Consider the following 21,009-nt stretch of genomic DNA (forward strand, 5'->3'; position numbering starts at 1 on the left):
GGAATAGAAGATCAAAAAAATGGGGTGGGGGGAAGGGGAGGAGAGGTTGGAAAAGGAGGGTGGTTGGAAAGGAAAAAGCTCACAGACCATGCCCCCTGCCAGCACTGAAACACCCCCCCCCCGCTGCTCCACTTGCAAAGCACCTGTTGGCAGCTGTGGAGCAGTTTATAGGTTTTGGGACAGAGTCAGGCTAGAAAACTTATGGTCCCTGTTGCCATATGTGACAAGTGATTTGGTCCTTATTTTAGTGAAATATAAGTCATTCCTGGGCAATAATTACAGCAAGTACAATGATAAATGTACCTGGTCAGAAATAACAACTACAATTCTTGCTTTCTAGAAAAAAAATAATTAAAACATACTCAGTTGCATGATTCTAAATGACTAATGTTAATACTCTGTGGCTCATAACACCTATGTTGTCTCTTCCCCTCCCCCCCCCCCCCGAACTGAAAAACAAATACAAGGTAGCATGGAGGGGAAAGAAAATATGACAAAACAATGTTGAATATTAACCTGATACGATCATTCAAACACAGTGGAAAGGAGCTCAGTATAAGGGGGATATCTGGCTAATTTTGTATTTTTTGCAAGCTTTATATACAAAGTGTATAATGATAGAGAAGTGTGAAATTTTTTTAATCTTTAGGACCCAAAACTGGGACTTGTCAGAGATTCAGATTTCTTGAAAACAGTATTTAAGACAGAAATTCTCTTTGGAACTAAGAGTTTCAACAAATGATATGCTGTGGAAGTATATAAACTGTTTATCTTCAAATAAGGCTGATTTTTTTTTGATGTATTAAAGTATGTGTAGAAAAGATGTATAAATGTAAAAGTTAACATGATCTAATTTAGAGCATTTACCACATCATGTTTCAATTAAATATCATGGGTAAGGATGTGTTCCTGTTAATTGTTAAATCAATTGTTAAATTGTTAAATCAGTGTTTCAGTCAGTTTTGGAACATTTCAGAAAGCTAATGCAATATTTTGATGAGTTAAATTAAAATTCACAACAAGTAATTTATGTAAAATATGTAATTTAAACACTTAACAACTTTGCAAACTTTTCTATAAATTCCTGGATAAATACATTTAGTTGAGAATTTTAGCCTTACAATTTATGTCATTCTTCTCTTACTAACTCAAAAAGTACTTATGTGATCATGCATGAAAATCTTTCTAGTCCTGAGCCTTGTATCATTAGCTTGTGTTGTTATATAGGTTATTCTTCCTTAAGAGAAATATACAGCAAATATCAATAATATGTGTATTTGATAAGTATAAAATGTCAAGCAGGAAATGGATGATGATGTGAAAATGTAGATATTTATTCTAAGGTGAGCTAAAAAGCTCTCTGGATTCCTTTGCGTCTTTGAGCATGGCCAGTTCAAAAACGTGATGATCTAGAATCTCGAACATGCAGATATCCATATTTTCTCCTATTTCAAAACCCTTAAAAATTATTATAGTTGTTTTTATCATCTCTCTGTATTGTCAGATCTCAAGGAGATACTTTTTTCTGTGATCCTGATCAATGTATCTTTATCCTCTGTAAGTGTTTTTGGATGAACGGGGAGCAGGCCAACCTAGAAAATGTAAGCAGAAGTAAAGCTCTGAGGTGTTCTGGAAGAATGGAAGGGAACATGGCAACGTACGCCGGCAGCGGGGCTCAGTGCGGGGGGTACATTTCTGGACTTTGCATGAGGTGACCAGTGGGTCGGAAAAAGTGGCAGAACCAACTTTTAAGTCAAGGAGGGGAGCCTGGGATTTTCTAGACCTCTTATTTCTCCCCTCTTCCAGCTCACAACATCCACTCTTGGACTTGGAAAGTCCTCAGCACATGTGAACTTAACAGGTGCTCATGCTGAGCAGGAGGAGTGGGAAGAGGAGAAGACGGGACTTATCAGAGTTTGCATAAGAGCAGGAACTTCTAGGACAGGACGAAGGACCAGTAAGGCCAAGGCTTGAATGGCCATCTCAAGAGTCAGCTGTAATTTTAACAGCAAGTTCATCTGAACCTCCAGCAGTGTCTCGCGTAACAGCAGGATCTTTAGGGATTAGTCTTGTAGGTCAAAGAAGCCAGTGCTAACCTGAACTCCCTTCCTTCACTACTTTCAGCGAGGCTTGATATATTTGCGATGCCAGCCAAATGTTCCTGTGTTCCTAAGTCAGAAAACTGCGCAAAAACAGTGACTAAAATGATCACATAGCTTGTGTCCTCACGTCCCCCCTCACTACAGTCCGCAACCGCAGTTGCTGAGTTTACTGCCTAAAATCCCTCGTGACTGTTACAATACGTGTCAGAGGAGTATCCTTATTATTTGAGCTACAGAAGTACTGTATCATCAGTGAAAAGTTTAGTTTTTTGCTTGCTTTACTTTTCGAACTTCAAAATCTATTGGAATCAATGAAAATTAAACTACTATTTGTGCAAACATTTATTAGGTCTTTTTTTTTATTATTTTTCAGGCCTTGTAGAGATTTGCCTGATGCATCCCCTTGATGTAGTGAAAACAAGGTAAGATTCTGCTTGAACAGGTTTTGTTGACACTGGAAGGTGTCCAAATTAGGAGCTGTCAAAAAACCAAAATGTTAGAACTTCTCCACGTAAGATAACTTCTCCCTTTAATGGCATTTGTATTTACTTACCTTTTTCTAACAGTATTTGACAGATGGAATTTGAATAGCATGACTCATTTCTGATTAGAGGTCATCCAAAGGTGTTAAATGTGTTTTATGAAATACATATTTTAACATGGTAAGGAAATTGTATTATATAAAGATGGCTATACTTAAATTTGCTTGCTATGGATGTCACCTGCATTAATGCCTTATGTAAACTGGAAAATGCCTCCAAAATAATTTTCACAGATTTTTGAGACCTGATGCGAAGAGCATTTTTTGTCCCTATTTCTCTTCTGCAGATTTGCTTTTATATAAGTATAAATGATGAAGTGATCTGGAAAATTTGATCCTGTGAATTTTGTCTTAATATGTTGTTCACTGAGAGGGAAAAAATAGTTGTATTACTAGTATCTTGAATTCTCTAGCATTTTTCTGAGCTTTTTAGTTTTCATATCTTTATTCATAAGTGAGTGTTCCTATATACAAGAAGCAAACCAGAACGCAGAAGTGTACAATGAAGAGGAGCAGATTTGTTTTCCGTACCATGTAATTACCATGTAGTGCTCCCGTAGGGCTCTGTCTAGGTCCCAGTCATGCAGACAGGAGAGCTTCCCTGGAGATGATTCAGACCCCTGTATAGGGTTAGGAGGACAGTTCTTACTGAGATTTTTATTCTACCCATGCTTGTGCCCCCAGTTTTGGTTGAAAGAACATACTGCATATCCTTCGATTGACTCATGATTTAGGACATGCTACATGTCATATATCATAAAAAACATTAATTACACACATGTTCTGATGAGCTGGTAATCAACTGGTGTTCTTTCAGCTTTCTGATAGAAACCATATATACAGTGGACACTCAAATAAAGGGGACAGATTTCCCCGTTTCTAATCCAAGTTTTCCTGTTTCCTTTCATCAAACTTCTAACAGTGAAAATGCTAATCATATCTGAGATCCAGAAATGGAAGGCATTAAAGGGGATGTTTACAAAGCATGAAAATAATAAAATCAGTATAAAAATAATAATAAAAATTAGGAACCCTTTAGATATGAAACCTGAATCCATAAACATTGGAATTAAAGAAGAAAGCAGAAAGAAGTGAAATAACAGCAGGTATGTGGAAGAAATCAGGTTGAGATTCATGGTTAAACCAAGGGGCCAAATCAGCTGAAGAAGCCACTAGGCAGATTTCATCGCCTCTTCCAGTGACTGAACTGCAGCGCTGTGGATTCTGGAGACACTTCTGTGTTATTTTTCGTGGCATTATCTAAGTGATGAAGTAGAAGTGAAAAGGATCCAAGTGCTGGTTTTTCTGTGCCCTGCTGGTGCAAGTATATTCAGGGATATTACACAGATTTTGCAGTAATTCTCCTGCTGATGCTAGCATGTGTTAGCACTTGTAAATACTTGTAAGCCAATGGCAAACTCAAAATGGAACATACTTTTATCTGATCATTCATCCATGTTCCTAACACGATGCCACTGTTTTTCCTTGTGTAATAATCCAAAATTCTCAAAACTGCTATAGGAGATTAATTCTTTGTGTGATGGTTTTGGAGAGGTTCAGATGAATCATAGTCTTAGTTATAAACTTTCCATTTAAAAAGTTTTCTAAACACATTTTGCTTTATTCTCTTGTTGCAGTTTCCTGTAAATACTATTGTACAGTTCACAACAATATTCTCCAACATAGTATTGATAATCCATCATTTCTTAATCACTTCCAGCTTTTTTTCTCATGCCAAAGTGAAAGGATTCATAAGAGCACCATTTGTTCCTTAATGTTGCTTTGAGTTTTCTGCATTTTTTCTACGAATTGTGTGTTTCGCGGAGAGAGTTCTGTGGCCTTTTCAATTAGTGGAACCTTATTTGATCTAAGTTAGCAGTCGGAGGGAGCTTAGGGAAGATGCCAGAAGCTCACATCTAGTGGATTTGTGGCTCAGAATCATTGCTTGCTTGTTATGTTTTTTTGTGTATGTTTTTAATAAAAAATTGGAGAAAAGAAAGTTTCTGTCTGAGATTTTGAAACCCTGGAAGATGATTTGGCTCTTTTGTGACAACATTTTGCAATGTGTTTGCTGTGTTTTGTAATAATGTATTATTCTACAGTAACAATACTAAACTTGTTTATCCACAGTACATTTTGGGGCTGAGGAAGGGACAAAACATGTAAAAGTATGTTTTTATAAACTATAAACTATAGACAAGTCTATAAACTGTAGACAAGCAAAGTGCTTAATGGAGTGCTTTCTGTTAAATATATATTTCAAAATGATTTTATTTTTTTCTCAGAACACCAAAGATCACTGCTTTAATAAATTCACATAAATGATCTAGTTAAATGGAAATGACTGTAATCAATTCTTTTAGCCCTGCAAATCTACTTCTTTGAAATAAATCTCTCTTTTCAATTGGAACATCTGTTCTTGTAGTTTATGACGAGAAACTGTCCAAATATTCGTGCTAGATTTGGTGCTCTCACAGTATCACGAAGAACCTTTGTTAGCTGTTTCATGTGGTAGGTATCCTTAGGATGATTTTAGTCACCTGTAAATTAAATAAAGTACCGAATCTCTGTTCTTGTCTTCCTCAATACAAGGAAGTTTTACAGTATCCAGCAAGTATTCAGTATTCCTGGGTCCTCCTAAGCAGGAAGAGGGAGAACAGCTGCAACATCTCTTTGGTACAGTTAGAGTCTGGACGTAGAAGGTCCTCCTTTCGATCAGGAAACCTAGATGATCTTTGTTTACTGGAAAGCTTCTGAGGAGAAACACATCTTAATCCAAGTAAAGAGTTACTTCTCCATTGTGACCCCTTTTTCTGGATCTTAAGTGTATTGCAGGCTGTACTGTCATTTTCGTCCATAAGACTTACCAGAAGATGACAAAATGTGTGCTCCATCATGATACGCAGCACAGGGCTTTGTCATATATTTTACTTTAAAAACAATAAAGAGGCTTTCCAGCTAGAGGATATCATTTATGTCCAACTGGCATATGTTTTAGCTTAAGCAAATGTACAAAATTCATAACTTAATACCCTTTTATTGTTGGAAAATGAGTAATTGTGCAACAGTTGACAGGAGCAGTCAAAGAATAACTAAGGAAGAGAATTACGGGGAGCTGTCTGCAGTCAAGGGAAAGCTAGCATTGCTGGAGGGATGAGTCGGGTGAGCCCGAGAGATAACTGGAGGATGTGCCTGTTGTCTGTCCAGTGGCCCCAGGTTCTGTTCTTATTTGCTCTCATAGCCTTGAACATTTTTAAAGTGTTAGAAAAAAACTTTTCGAATTTTTAATTTTCCTACTATCACGTTCCTAGCATAAAACTGATGTTTTCAGGAGCAGGGAACAAAGCTTGGTACCTCCTGGAGTGCCAGCACTAACAGATAATTTTCCTCTCCGTTACCTTTTATCACCTCAGAAGAATGGATGCAACTACGATTGATATTGCAGCATTAGAAATTACAGACACCATGACTAGGAATAAAATTTTGGCTAATCTTTCCGCAGGTTACTAAAGGATTGCCGTTACACATTCTTCCTCTCTTTTTCATTGATTATCACCAATATTTATACAGCTGACTTCTGGTAGCTTCAGTAGTCTTGAAAACAAATTTCAAAATTTTCTCTGCAAGCATTCATAAAAACTGTGAAATGTACTGTTAGGTAGGAATACACATTTTGGATGTGGCCTGGTATTGTGTAGTTAGGAAATGGAAACCATGCTTTGCAAATTTTTAACAGTTGTTTCTACATGGGAGAATTTAAGAGAAAACACAAAGAAATTTGTGATTAAGTGCTTTTTTAAGTAGAGAAAAAAATTTTAAAAATCACCAGAAACTTTCAGATACCTAAGATATAAGAGAAGATTTGTGTCTGAAAGTTCCATGGACAGAAAAAATATTATGGGGCTTGGATGAATCGTTTACTTACCTCTTTCTGACTTTGTGGCAGTAATTTGGTGTCACTACACATTTTGAGATAGACATTTGAAAACAAGATGGTTTCTGTCATATGAGACTAATGCAAAATTATGCTCCAGATTCTTATTGATTTAATGGAGACAAGTTAGTTCATACTAATAATAAAAACCAGGATTTATTTTGTTTGTTTGGTTGGTTTTTTTTACTTTCAGACCATATATTTGAAGAGAAGAATGTTATCAGAAGCCAACTACCATGTAAAGGGACTTAGAGAAAGTCTAGTTTATTATTGTATCAAGACAATGATCAGGAGAACTTGTGTCGTAACAAATTAAGCCAATATTCAAGAGGCAATGTTTTTGCGCTTCTCTGCTTAATTCAAGCTCTAGATGCGTTTCAGTATTTTTATTCTTTGTTTTAACAGTCACTTCTGTTTTCAGACGTGATAGTGTCCACGTAACACAGCCTCATATTGGGATGGCCGTGTGCAAACTGGAAGCAGCAGCCAAGGGAGAAGCCAGGAGGAGTTCTTTCAAAATCTTTTCCTTCGGTTTCTCAGGAGAATAAAGGAAATTGTGTAGCTAACTTTATCCCTTAAAAAGTGCAGCATATTCCTCTCCGAATTCAGCTTATTTTGCTGAATCTGCTTGATCAGCAGATCAACCTATTTGACCTCCCTGTTATTTCTCTTAAAGCTGTTTCCACTTTTTGTAAAATCTGGGGGAGATGCAATCCGTATTGCTTCCACTTTAACGAAGTGGACTCTATGTGAATGAAAAATTTGACTTTCTATCTTTTGTTCAATCCAGAATATCAGCATTAAGAAAATAAATGAGGCCAATAATTCTTGGCAAATTTTGAAATGTTTTCATCTAGTCATCACGTAGATTTTACGGTTTGCCACTCTTTCTGCAGCAACCCAGACCAACTTCATGGATCTAAAGCCCTGAATCTGGAAAATAATTTGGGATCTAAATGCAAATTTGGACTCCATGTTGCAGATTCATTTCTCGTCAGCAGCTGTTCTGCTGATTTTTGTGTATGTTTGTCCATTTTGTTCCTTTGTTCCAATTTTTGTCATTTTGGTCTTATTAGAAAAGTTCAACTTACTGCATGTGTTTCTGATCTCATTCCATCTGTTGTTTTGCAGAACTACTTCCTTTCTATCATTAATTCTTCCTTGATTTCTGGACTTTTTTGTTTAAGTGAGCAGTAGCGGAATCTATTCCTGAAAAACCTTAGTTTAAAGAAGAGTTCATTGTCCTTATACGATGTTACCATTTCCAAGTGATCATAACACACTTAGTTCACATCAGGCTGTGTTAAGTTGATATTACTTGATGCAAGATACTCCAGTTAGATTCGTAATAGTCTAAGCACAAAATAGTCTTCCTGTCCTGGGAAAATTATCAGGATACAAAACAGTACTGTGTTGGAATGAAAAGCTAAACTCTCAGAAGACTGTTAAAAAACCAATGAGTTTTAGCCAATGAAATATTTTATTTAATTCAGTTTGAATTTTGGAAGTTTTCACTTCAATTTTTTTTGAAACAAAAAATTATTTTGAACCAGGGAAACAAAAGTGTCAGATTAAAGATATAGAAAGGAATATCCTTTGTCATCTAAAAGAGCATATAAAAATGCAGTGAAACTGATCCTTTCCTGAAAAAAGTTTTTTGATTAAGGGGAAAAGAGCCTGGTAAAAATAATCCCTGACCAACCAACACAACTTAATGTTCATATTTCAACCAAATGTCAAGGCTTTTCTCTGGGATTAGTCTTACTTGATTTATCAGTGGCCTTCGGCACAATCCTTCCTAGGGTCTCTGCGTATTCTAGCTGATACTCTGGTTTTCAGATTTAAAGTTCAGCATTGAAATAGTTTGAATATTTCCTTGCAGATCCTTCATTCCAAGTTGTATATAGTAAGAACCTATCTCAAGTTTACAATAATTTGGATGTGGATATGATCCAGGGCTCTGTAATTTGCCCTTTGTTTTCCTTCTCCCTACAGTCTGTTAGGAATTAATAAGGGCACGTGGGCTAATAATTCCAGCAAGATATACTATTCCAATTTAAATCCTCTCCTGAATTAAGGAACAGTGTTGATGTGAACTGTTAAGACAGATGCTCTGATTTGCAATGCTGGTCAGAGTGATTTCTATTCCTATTCTTTTTTTCTTTTTTTCTTTTTTGGTATTTATAAACACACCTTGTGTATATTTTATAAAGACTTGATACCCTTTGGGATAATAAGAGCTGTGTAAATGCAATTTCATCATCTCCTCATTTGATACTATGTTATCTGTGGTCAAACAGAAGTGCTTAATACTACCGTATTTCAAATCAGTGTAGTTTTCATCAGAAACTTGTTAAGATTTAGTGTTCCTTAATTTTAAAATAATCATATCTCTGCTTTTATAGAATCTGAATTTGTACATCTTCAAAACAGACTGTTGGATCTCTTTTCTCAAGTTTGTCCCTGATACTTTTTTTAATGGTGATTCTGTATGTGAAAATTGGTCAAGTGGATGATTTTGATTGAATATTCTACTGTATACGCTGTATTTTCACGAATAATAGGTGCTTTTTTAAACATCTGAAATCCCATAAAATATTCAGTTCCAACTGACAGAATTGGCATGATGCTACTGTGCTTTAGTTTACCTGTTATCTTTGCCATTTCACTGCCATACAAACATTACCCTTAATCTCTAGATTTACTTCTGAGCTGTAATAGTGTGGAATTTCTAACACCTGCCAAATAACCCGTGTCCAACTTTAACATGCTCAGGGTAGAGTAATAATCTCTATTTCCCTTTTAAAGGATCCTTTCCTGGTTTCTACGGTTATTAGGGGAATAAAATAAACTGAATGAAGACTCCAGACTCCTCGTTAGCTATCTGCGTAGTGCAAGTGCGCAGCTGGCCAGCCTCTTGCCCGGGAAGGGATGAAGCAGCGCGCTGTGCAGGGAGGCAGTGGTGGGACTGTCGTGGGAGAACTGAGGAGAGCAGCAGGAGTAGATGGTGGAGTGAGTTTTTCAGGAGACAAAGCAAGTGAAAATCTCCTGCAGAAGGCAAAGGAGAAGGAATGCCTGAGGAGGAACCAGGAGACTGACAAGAGGAGATCTGTGATGGTTTTCTTATACGTTTTATTTTCAGTCTAATAGATTTGGATGGTGTGTTTTGGATTTTTGGAACCAAGCTGGATCAAAGCTGATTTGGAGTGGCCTTTGTGCTCTCCAAAAAGTAGCCTGTGTTTTGGTTCAAGACCATCGTTTGGTTCGTCTTTCCACCTGTCCTTTTACATGCCTTGAGCACAGCTCTGTCTGGTAGAACAGCTGATGGCTTGTGCAGTTGACTCTAGGAAAAAATCAAAGTTGTGCTGAAAGACTTGTCAAATACTACTTGTCCTGCTAGTGACAACCCTTTTGACTATGGACATTTGCAAAATTTAAACCTAAGTTTTTGCTCTTCGCAGTTTTAGGCTCCCTGTTTTGCTTTTCGTCCAATTTGGACAATGCGCTAGAATAATTCAGTTCAGTTCCCTTTAATGTGTGTTTTGCTTTCGTTCTCATGCAACAGCACAATACTCTTTCTGTGTTTGTATTTCCAGTACTTTCTGAGATCAGGTACCAGCTTCACATAAACATTCTCCAGCAACTACAAGAGCAGAACTGCTAATTTGACAGGAGCCTGAGGGTTTCCCTTCTATAATCTGCATATATATATATATATATATATATTTACATCTTTTAAAAATAATTGTACACAGACACATTAGGTTGTACTAGTACAGTATCTTCCTTGATAGAGAAGGGGAAGTTGCTTGATGTTTAAGTTCACTAGCAGTGGAAAAACCTGCAGTTAATTAGCTATGTCCCTCTGCCGCAGTTACAAGAGGGTGGTGTGGACTGCATTTTGTGATTTCATGGGCTGCACATTGTGCACTCCTGGTTTAAATCCAAGAAAGAGCTGATTTTTTTCCTTCCTTTTGTTTTTATCTTAATTTTATAAAAATATTTCCTTTCATCGTATAAGACCTCTTCCAGGCAAGGTAGGAGAATGTGGCAATAAGCTCCAAAGCAGTAATAGTGCAGGGAGAACCCTCTCATGGGTTACAGGTATGGCAGAATGCTTCTTTTTTTGATAGTACTATCTGATGGGGAAAGGAAAAAAAGGGATAGGAATAGGACGTACAGAACTAGGCGCTCTCTAAAACATGTTCATCTTACAGTTTGGCTGCTTTTCTAGTTAGAACCTACCAAAGAAATAAGAGATAGTAAGAATCACTTGGAGTCTCTTTGTAGTATCTCAAGGTATACTCTATATATGCATATATAAATATATATTTATATATATTTTTATATATATATTTATTTATTTATATGTATTTATACACATACGTGTGGGTCAAAAACTGTGACCAAATCTTTGTAACAAAAACTAAAATTGAAACTTTTTGGACATGTGTGGTGCTGACAGCTCTGGAAAAATGTAACTTTATTTGTATAGAAAATACTATAAAGCTGGACAAAAAGCCTGCTGACACAATTGCACTCATTTGACTAAACCTGGAGTTGGAGAAATCATGTCTGATGTTAAGGTAAAGCACAGAATTCCCATAATTTATTTAGTTCTTAGTTCTCTATGAACACTACTAGCAGGCAGGCCAGTTATGGCAAGGTTTTTAGTTTGATGAATTGGGATGCTGAAATACCAGTCCCCACCAAAATAAAGCTGTAACATTCTCTGTGGACCATTATAGACATTTAAGCCATTTAGCTTGCCTTTCAGTGACTTTTAAGCTATAACTTTAATAGCAGTTTTCTCTTGATTTCTTATTTTTCATGAGATTTTTGTATGTGCTTTGAAATGTCTCCGTGTAAGTATATCTTTCCAAATATGTTAGCGTATCCTAATAATTTAGTTTGATTACCATAGCCTAAGGATGCCCATTTTCCTGCTGTATAAAAAAGAAAACAAATAAATAAATAATCATACTTTACACATCAAGGAGCTGGAAGAAATTACAGATTGCAGGCAGGTCTCTTTTTAATTGTGTGGCTTTTTTGAGTTATTTAAATTGCCTTCATGCCCCTTATGCTCTAACAGCGAAAAAAAAATACGTCTGGCAGAGCTGGAGTATTTCAGGATAATGTGGACTATCCTGTACGTCATCTATAAATCTGGCCTGTTGCTTCTGAACATGGGAGATCTGTTTGCCTGTTCATCTGCTAGTGCAGGGCAGTGAGGAATGTCACCAAAACCACCGGCATTTTAGCCATAGCGGTACTGGATGCAATTGAGTCCAGTTCAGGGGAACCAGCACTTAAAATCACAGCCGGTTCCCACCTCAGGTGTTACCTTCATGGCCTACCTCCTGCCACTGCTGTACCAGCACTCAGCTTCCCAGTGCCACGTGCAGCAGCCCGTGCTCTCCCGTCTCTCCGGTCCTCCCGTGCCACCTGTCCAATCCCCAGCATGAGACGAGCTTCCAGGTGGAGCACGGACCAGCTTCATCCCCTTCTCCTTAGTTCCTGCTTGTCCTCTCCTTCGCCTCTACCATCTTTGGACCACAGGGCAGGAAGGAAAGCAGAACAAGAACCTTCTGCACATCTTCAGACACGCCGGCCTCTGCGGTCCCTGCCTTCACACCCCGGGCTGGCTCTCAGCTGCTTGGCCCCGAAGCACAGGGTTTGGGCAGCCTACTTTAATGTGTGCCAGGAGACAAGCTGCCTCTATTTCCTTTGGGAGGCTCTTGCACAGCCTACTAGTTCTCGCAGGCAGGAAGTCTTCTCCAATGTTCATCCGAAACTTTCCATCCCTAACAACTACCTATACTCCCTTGCGCTGAACGTTGTTCCTCTTTCCCTTGGTTTATTCCCTGCAGACACTGTAGATGCGTGACATGTCCCCCTTTTCTTTCCTCCAAGCTTAATTTAGGATAAGATAACTAAAGAGGCTCTTTAATGTGTCTGTGTCAATCCCTCATTTAAAATACAGTGATACAAGTGAAACCATGGGGGATATTGTGGAATGAGAGCAAGGGAGGAAAACAGAAAGTGGAGGGCTAGGAGGTGAGAAAGTACGTGGGATTCTATTTACAAGAAAAATACATGCTGAAAATAAGTATTTAAAATGGGAATTGGGGAGTGGAAGTGAACAGATGTTAGCACAGTTAGAAAAGCAGTCTGGAGACAAAGAAATGGGATAGCTTTTTAAAATGTCTGCATTTTAAAGTAATATTTAAAATAAGGATTAAGCAGCTGGGAAAGGTTATATAGGCTATGAGTTGGAGACATCAATGCTGTGCATAAGGTTTTTTCAAAACAATCTAACAAAGCAGCTGGGTGAGTTATTAACAGATGTTAATGATTTGTCAGCAGTATAAAACATTAAGATCATATTCATGGGTAGACCATGGTCATGCCTGATTTCTAACCCACGGACAAAAATTTTGGGTTAGACCACTGTCATGCCTGATTTCTAACCATGGATGGAACATATTGAAAATATAGCAAGCAAGGAACCACTTTATTTTTAAAAAAATAACAAAAGCTATATTTACTTTTATTAGTGAAACTAGTGGGAGATCATTTAAGTATCAGAAATCACTATAAATCATCTTCATTTACAATAAAAAGAAAAGCAACTACCTACCTCTTTACATTGCATTATTTTTTACTTGTATGTGAGCTGGCTTTTAGAAGCTATTCACACAAGAGAAGAAAGTTGTATATGTTGGAAGCACAATATAAATGTAGCAATGCCAATAATTCTGTCAGAGAAGTTGGCCATTAGTGCTGTATTTAAATATGTCCCTAAAATAACTGCATTAGGCCAATGGGTGCCAAGTAAATCTATAAATAAATAAAAAGAGAGATAATATCTTTATGAACTATGCTTTTTGCATGTTTTTACTAGCAGATGCATCAGTGTGTATTCTAGGTCTAGAGGGGGTTTTGAGAAACAAGAGTCTTCGTGTTGAGTAGGATGCAAGTAAAATACCATCTCCAAAATAATCTTGGCACAATAGAGCTTTCTTTTGAATTTATTTCTCAGGAGAGTAAAGAAAAAAAAATAACTAAGGAAATATTTGCAAGTTTTTAACTGCTGCAATCTTGTAGTAAACTGATGACTCCCTGGTGAGAAGACAGCGGGTTCGATTGTGCTTTTACAACCCGAGCTGAGCGAGGGGCAGAGCATAGCGGCACCAGCCCAAGAGCAGCACACAGAAGGAATTGTGCCTCTCCGAGGTGCAGTTCCTTCCTGGCTGCCCCTTGTCCCTGATGGGCAGTCATGGATTGTTGATCCTTAGCAGTATTAACTTCTCAGAACTACAAAAGATGCTGCCATTCCTTATCCTTTGCTATCCATTTTTGAAAGTCTGGAGTAGGGACTCCAGAAAACCTGAGAATCCCCTGTGTGCTGGCTGCCATGACCTGTCTACAGGGGAGAGGCTAGAAAGGGCTGCAGTGTCCACATGCACATGGTGTTATCCAGTGCGGAGGGGACAAATACTTTTGAGTGCTACCTGTGGTTCTGTCCATCTAACATCTGCTCACATTTTAACTTCCTCCGTAGCAACTTAAGTCAGGCTGGTTTCTCCTAGAAAATGAGTTGGCTGCTCATTTTGGAGACAATATTTCTTGCTGAAGTTTTCGACTTCCCTATTCGTAACCGTGGAACTTCTCTGCATGAGTTTAGGAAAGATCGAATTAAATAGTTCTGAGATTGCTACACTGGAATATAAATTAGGAGAAGAAGATCAAAAAATGAAAATCTTTTCAGGTGTTTTTTATATCTCAGAAAGAAGTGAGAAAATGTGTCTTTAATTTGAAGTCATGGTTCCACAAGAGTTTAAGCTCAGTTATTTTGGGATTACATTTGTCCACTTGACACTCAATAGCCGTGTAGTGACAGTTCAGGAAGTTGAGTCAGTGGAAAAATTGATCAATTAATCACTTTCTGGTTGGGTTTCCTTTCGGCCAGCTTCATTTCCTGAGTGAAGTGAGCTCCCTCACTTTTGTAGTGTTAGTAATATGGTCCCACCATTTACCTTGTGTCAGATCTAGCATTGCGAAACTTCAGGGTAAGCTGATTCAGCTTGCTGAAATGTCAGAAAATTAAGCTATCAAAAAAACATTTCTTTGTAGTGGCTGCATACCACTAGATCAGCCCAGCTGCAATGCAAAACCTCATGCTAATTGAGGGTGTACACAAAAATTTATTTACTACATCTCTAAGTTAAATTTCCTTTCATTTACATGATTTCCACTTCTCTACCTTGTCTGATGGCATCTATTTCATAGTGTTATATCTTCTCTTAGAGTCTGAAACTAAATTAGTGTGGACAAAGGTGTTGTTCCCATTAAGGTGCAATTTGAGTTCCACCTCAAGACGAGTAAGAATAGTGTAAGGATGATTGACAGGTAGCTAAAAGACTTCCCTAATTTAGCCATTGGAAGGTGAATTTTCTAGAGCAATAGCAATGCGTCCTTTTCCTTTTCATATCTCTTCCCACTTTTCCTTTTCTCACCAACTTGTTTTACTCTCTGAATAATTTGATGTATCTAGGGACTGAAACAGCTTACCATTCCATCGTTATACAGATAGTGGCTTGTAACAGTGTATGACGTCTCATGAAATTTAGGAATATACTGAAATTTAGTTTGTGATTTCATGAGATGGGGAGTTTCAATTTTGCGGTTTACTGATGTGAAAGGGACAAGATGCATATTCCCCACCCCAGCGTCAACAACACTCCTCCTGTTCACCCTGCACCAGCTGTAGAGCTTGTTGTAGTTTCCTGTGAGCCTATATTATACACCATCCCAGGAAAAAAATATTTTTCCCAAACATGTAATTTTTGATTAATTAGGGAATTGTTTATGGATAGATTATGGAGAGGTTCAGTGAGCATCAGAACCATCACAAGGGAAGAGTTGGGACAATACTGCAAAAAGGAATAGGAATGGGGGAGGAGGAATTGAGGGTGAAACCTCCCTGTTTTGTTTTAGGTGAGCTCTTAGATGAGTTCAGCTGCTCATGAAACAATATCTTGAGCCAGAGACATCAAACCATTTAAACTCAAGGGTAAATTAATTCCTGTTCTTCAAAGCACTTACTAGCTTTGCAATACTTGATTTGTGTGTAAATACTTTGCCAAAGTTGAATGAGTAAGGGATTCCTGAAGTTGCCTGTTAATAAAATGAATGGAGAATTGCACAATATTACAATAGCTGCTTACTGCTATTACCACAATAAGTGATTGCACGCTACAAAAAAGTTGTTGACTTTGCTGTGAAACATGTAATTAGGGGTGAAATTTCATATTGCAGCCTGAGCAAATATAATAACTCATGGCTGCTAAAAGGAGGAAGGTCTTACACCCCCTCATGCCTGCCTTGCACTCAGCTGATTCAGCTCTCTAACTTAGCCAAAAACTAATTCAACAACAACAAAAAGTAAATATAGAACAGAACAGTCCAGCCAAGAGTAAGTGTAGGGAGAGAGAGGAATAAAGAAGGAAATACACTGAGACCTCTTTCTGGGCTTTGGTGAGTTTTTCAATAAGCTGTGGAGTGCAAGAAAAATGGAATACCAAGTATTCTGCCCTCCCTACGGATATAGAAATAACTGAGGGGCCGTATGTAAAACTTGTGTCCCTAGTTATGTGTTCTCCACAAAAGAGAGGAGAAGGACATATTTAAGAAGAAGTTTGATCGCCAGAACTACAGAAGCTGGAAGCATATAGAGAAGTATATACTAGACATCTTCCTGTGCGCTAACCTATTGGTCCTCCGTTGACCATTGTCAAGGACTAGATACCAGGTTGGGTGGGCTTCTGATCTGTCATTGTCTTCTCATACATAACATTAGCACCAAAATAAATGGGTATAAATTCTCCATGAGTACAGACAGTTAGAATGTCTTAGTTATCACAGCAAGGTTGTGGAGCAGCCTTCTAATAGGTATTGTGGAGCAAAAATTCCCGCGGGCTTTACAGTGGAGGTTAGTTACTTTTCTCAGGACAAGTGACATGTATGGGCAGAAAAGGGCGTAGGTGGCATTGCTGCCTGTGATTGAAGGGACTGAATTCAGTGATTCAGCCAGTCCCTTTCAGTCCAGTGTTCTGACTTGTATGACAAATCGTCCAAAAAATAATAAAAGTAACAATGATTCTGGCTGTATCTTGCCCACACACTTTCTGAGTAAAATGAAAACCATCTGACCCAGTAGAAACAAGATAATGCCAGTGAAAAGGATGCACGAAGATCAAAGAAGTTGCTAATATCAGAGGAAGACCAAGAAGCAACAGTTAATTGCTGCAGCAGAACATGAATACACCGTACCTCAGTTTCATTATTTCATTATTTTGGGGTCAATTAGGTGTATTTTGGGGTCAATGCAGGTTCTACTTCACTTTGCAGTCTTTGCAGAAAATATGCAGCAGATCTATTTAGAGATGTTGAAAAGTAATAGGCAAATTCTAAGTATTATACTTGTCTTTGTATGCTTCCGCTCGAGACTGTGAGGGAGATTTTGGCACTACAAAATTTCCTTACTAGTAGAGAAATCCATAGGTGGTATAGAGGTGAATTAATGACCCTACTTCACCTGTTCCTCACAAACTCTTATATGGGAATAGGTAATTATGGAAAGAAGTCAATGGTCAAAATGTCTTTTATACTCAACTGTTTGTGGTTGCCAAGACAGACCCTGGTGACTAATAGGAATTCAGCATCAATTAGAACAACTCCCAGAGCTGTGTTACATGTGCAGAGGCTAAAACAGTTCCACCATTCTTGGCTAGCCGAAGTGCAGTGCAACGGCAAGAAACAGCTTTGAAAAGCTTGGCCCACAGTCTCCTCCTCTTACACACGTTGCCTAAGGATCATGTGAACTTCAGTCTGGAGTGACAGACCATAAAAGTGGCACAGCACAATGCCAATTCGTCCTGGAAAACCTTTGCCTGCAGTTGCACCAAATTTCAACCGATGTGGACAAATAGCCAGAAGCCTTTGCACAGCGGTTAATTCACTTATCTGCTGACAAATTAGCTTCTAAGCAGACACCTTTAGTGAAACACTGCTAATTGAAACCCTCCTTATTTGAAAAATAGGTCAGGATTCTTATCAGAATAAACAAAACTTTGGTTAGCTAAAGTTTTGATGAGTTGTATTTCAGCAAGCAGGGACAAAGATGTTAGGAGACAACATCTTTTGGAAATGCATCAGTCATTAGAGTTTTCAGTAAAGTTTTGGGATTTCAGAATAACAAAACTACCACTTTGAAAGCTAGTGTGAAACTGCAGAACTTATACAGATATATAAGGATATAAAGATAGCTGAAGAACAGTTCATTCTGTTCCCTCTGCTACAGAGTGGTACAAAATGGGAAACCGTATCAGAATAGGTGGGTAAAGTAGTGTATCATAAGTTACAGAATTGTTAAATCCATTCCACAAAGCTCTGCAGCTCAGTAACTGAATAATCATTCACACACGTCCAGTATGGGTGAATGATTTGGCATGAGACCATAAGATTTTTTTGAAAATCTGTGATGATGTTTGCCTACATCTCCATGACTTTAAATAGATGTGAAAATCTAAAACTTTCCATTTCACTGTGTTATAAATGCACTATCAGTGTATTGATGATCTCTATAAAACAGATCTGTTGAAATAGGTTGAAGGTATATGGTCTTAGTGTGCTTCTCAGGTATGGTCCATAGTGTGGCTTGGTTGCCTCTCAGACCTTCTGACACGCATTGAGCAAGACGTGCGTATCCTGGAGGGATCAAAATTAAAGAATGTTTCACTAGTGTGCAAGTTTTATGGTGTCCAGGCATATATTCAAAGGCACAGTTTTGAATAAAATTTTGGTTTTATTTCTTTTGTCTGGAATACTCATTTTGCAATACCATCATATCTAATTGGTGCTTTTTATATACAGAAGAAATATATGCTTCATTAGTACATAAAATTATGTGCTTTTTAAAACCTAGATACTGAATTTTGTCCATCCATGTTTTTTGTAATTGTGTCTTCCGGCATGACATGTATATTTTTAATGTTTTTCCTTCGTATGCCAATGTATTTTAATAGTTTTCTTGTATGCTAAATGAGTCAGGCACAAGTACTTAGGAGCAGAGAATTTAATTGCACTTTCTGTTGTTGTAAATACGTGTGTAATGCAAAAGAATTGCATTGACATTTTAATATGCTGTCACTTTAAGATACTACATGAAGTGTGAACAGAGCACAGGCACTTTTAACAGGTGTCTCTAATTGTTGGTTTGCTTCTTAGAAATAGCCATAATGTAATATTTTGTGAAACATGTAGATCCAAGGTGTTTGGATCCTGAAACATGCTAACCAGGTTTTCCTTTGGCTGCTGGTAAAAACAAATTGGGGTGTGTAATTGATTTTTTGTACGTAAAGCTTTTATGTTTGCTTTGAGTTCAAACTCCATCTTTTTCTTGTTATTTTTTGTCCCTTAGGAGGGATTGCACATTGGGCTTTTAGAAAAAAGAGTTCAGTATATTCGTTTATATTAGCAAATAGGATGTTTCTATTGCTTTCAGATTTTGCCGGTCTGTTACTGCAGAAATAATCGAGGAAAGGGCAAAAGCCAGATCAATTACATTAAAAAAGTGTATTTGTATTAAATTTTTGAAGTGCCTGTTATGTTCAAAAGGAGTTCAAGATTGTCTTGTTCAAGGAAGACTTGAAAAGCCCCTTCAAAGGAACAGATACATCTAGGGAAATGGCTAAATTGTTGGATGAAGTGCACTTACTTAAAAAAAATGGCAAAAGAAGAGCATCAACATGCATGCAGTTTTTTCAAATGTTCTGCGGGTTTACTATGACTGTTTCCAGAGTTGACACAAAAACATCTTTATACAAAACAGCAATATACGAACCTGGCAGTGAAAGTTAATATTGAATTTTGAAAAAATGACAGTTTTGTTACATAGCAAGTGAATTATGAACATGCTTCTACAAAGTTTGCTTAGTTAACAAGGTTTTATTATAAACAGTTATTCCTTTCTGATTTGGCAGAAAGATAAACTAAGTTAGTTCTTCAAAGTTATATGCTTAAGATTTATTGGACATTTCAAGATCAAATGTTTCACCAATTTCTCAAATGCATTTAGATTGATTGCAGAAAATTATGGAAGTCTATTTATTAGTTAAGCTGTAGTTAAGGTAAAGGAATTCTGATCAATTTGCTAAGAATTGCCTCCAGCTGTGTCGGTTTCCGTCATGTAATTAAACAGAAGCTCACTATAGTTTGATCTGTTTGTCCTCATTTTCATGGTTACTGAAGTAAAGCATGATGGGCTCAGAGGCAGTCCTGTGTTCCTTGAGTATTCAGGTGCTAATGCAGTGGGTCCGTGAAAAGCTTCAAAGCTGTTGGGAAAAAAATAGACAAAAAAATATTTTCTGTAATTAATATAAGCATCTATGAAATATTTTATATCAATGAAGAAGCACTATTGTAATTTTTTTAATTTCAGGATATAATTGACATTAATGTAGAGTAGCCTCAAGATTGTAACACACAGCTAAATGAAAGAACGAGTTTGAATTCCTCCTTTGCAAAGTTTGACAGACTTGGACTTGGCTTTCCCTGAACCCACACAGGTGCCTTGACCAGGAGATCTGCTACTGAAAGTCAAGTCTTTATCATATAATTCTTTATACAAACCTCAGTAAATCCTCTAGGCAAAACTAAAAATATGCAATCTGATAAAGACCTTCTTATAGCGTGCTTAGTTGAGTACCTGATTTAGGTACAGACTATGATATAACAAGCAAGAACTTCAATAAGTATCTGCCAAATTCTGTTGTGAGTACTGTAGCAACTAATAGTCAACCTCTCCTGTATAGAGTTTTCTCCTACGATCACAGCTTCCCTTAATCAAAATAACAAGATGGAAGGTCACATTTTTATCCATCAGTGAAATAAAAAAATTAATTTCTATGTCAAACAGATCCATTCTTAAAATGACTACTGTAAGTGCATTTATGCTACAGGTGCAGCATATCACACACTTAGCATTGCCCATGACACGGTATTCCTGCACCTCCCCTGTATGCGGTACAGGGTGGAGCATGCCCAGTGCTCCGGCTGAGATGGCATTTCTACCATTGCCCTCAGGAGTGTCGTTTCTTTTACTCTCCTTTTAGTTAAACTGTAAGATTTTTTTTTCTGCAGCTATTTTTTCTAACCTACCCTTTTTGCTCACCCATTCAAGATGATACTTTTTTATTGCCTTTGCCACATGTGTTTAAACGACATGGCCTCTTTGGCCTAAATCATCTTGCTTTGACCTGTATGTGACTTGTGGTGAAAGTCTGATTCTTCTTTTCTACAGTCATGTCCACTTCTTGTTTTGTTTAAATACCTGGCAAATTTACCCTCCAGCAAACATTCCACTG

At 37.5% G+C, this 21,009-nt stretch overlaps 1 protein-coding gene across 2 annotated transcripts in view; it reads left to right on the forward strand.

Moving 5' to 3' along the window:
* The window catches only part of SLC25A21 (solute carrier family 25 member 21), a 240,445-nt gene that overhangs the window by 130,855 nt on the left and 88,581 nt on the right, over positions 1-21,009 (forward strand). For both annotated transcript variants that reach the window (XM_062577394.1, XM_062577395.1), the window contains one exon: positions 2,476-2,524. In XM_062577394.1, coding sequence (XP_062433378.1) covers positions 2,476-2,524 — 49 coding nt within the window. The remainder of the gene's footprint in view (positions 1-2,475; positions 2,525-21,009) is intronic.

This window comes from Rhea pennata, chromosome 5, assembly GCF_028389875.1.
Source record: "Rhea pennata isolate bPtePen1 chromosome 5, bPtePen1.pri, whole genome shotgun sequence".
NCBI classification, from domain to species: Eukaryota; Metazoa; Chordata; class Aves; order Rheiformes; family Rheidae; genus Rhea; species Rhea pennata.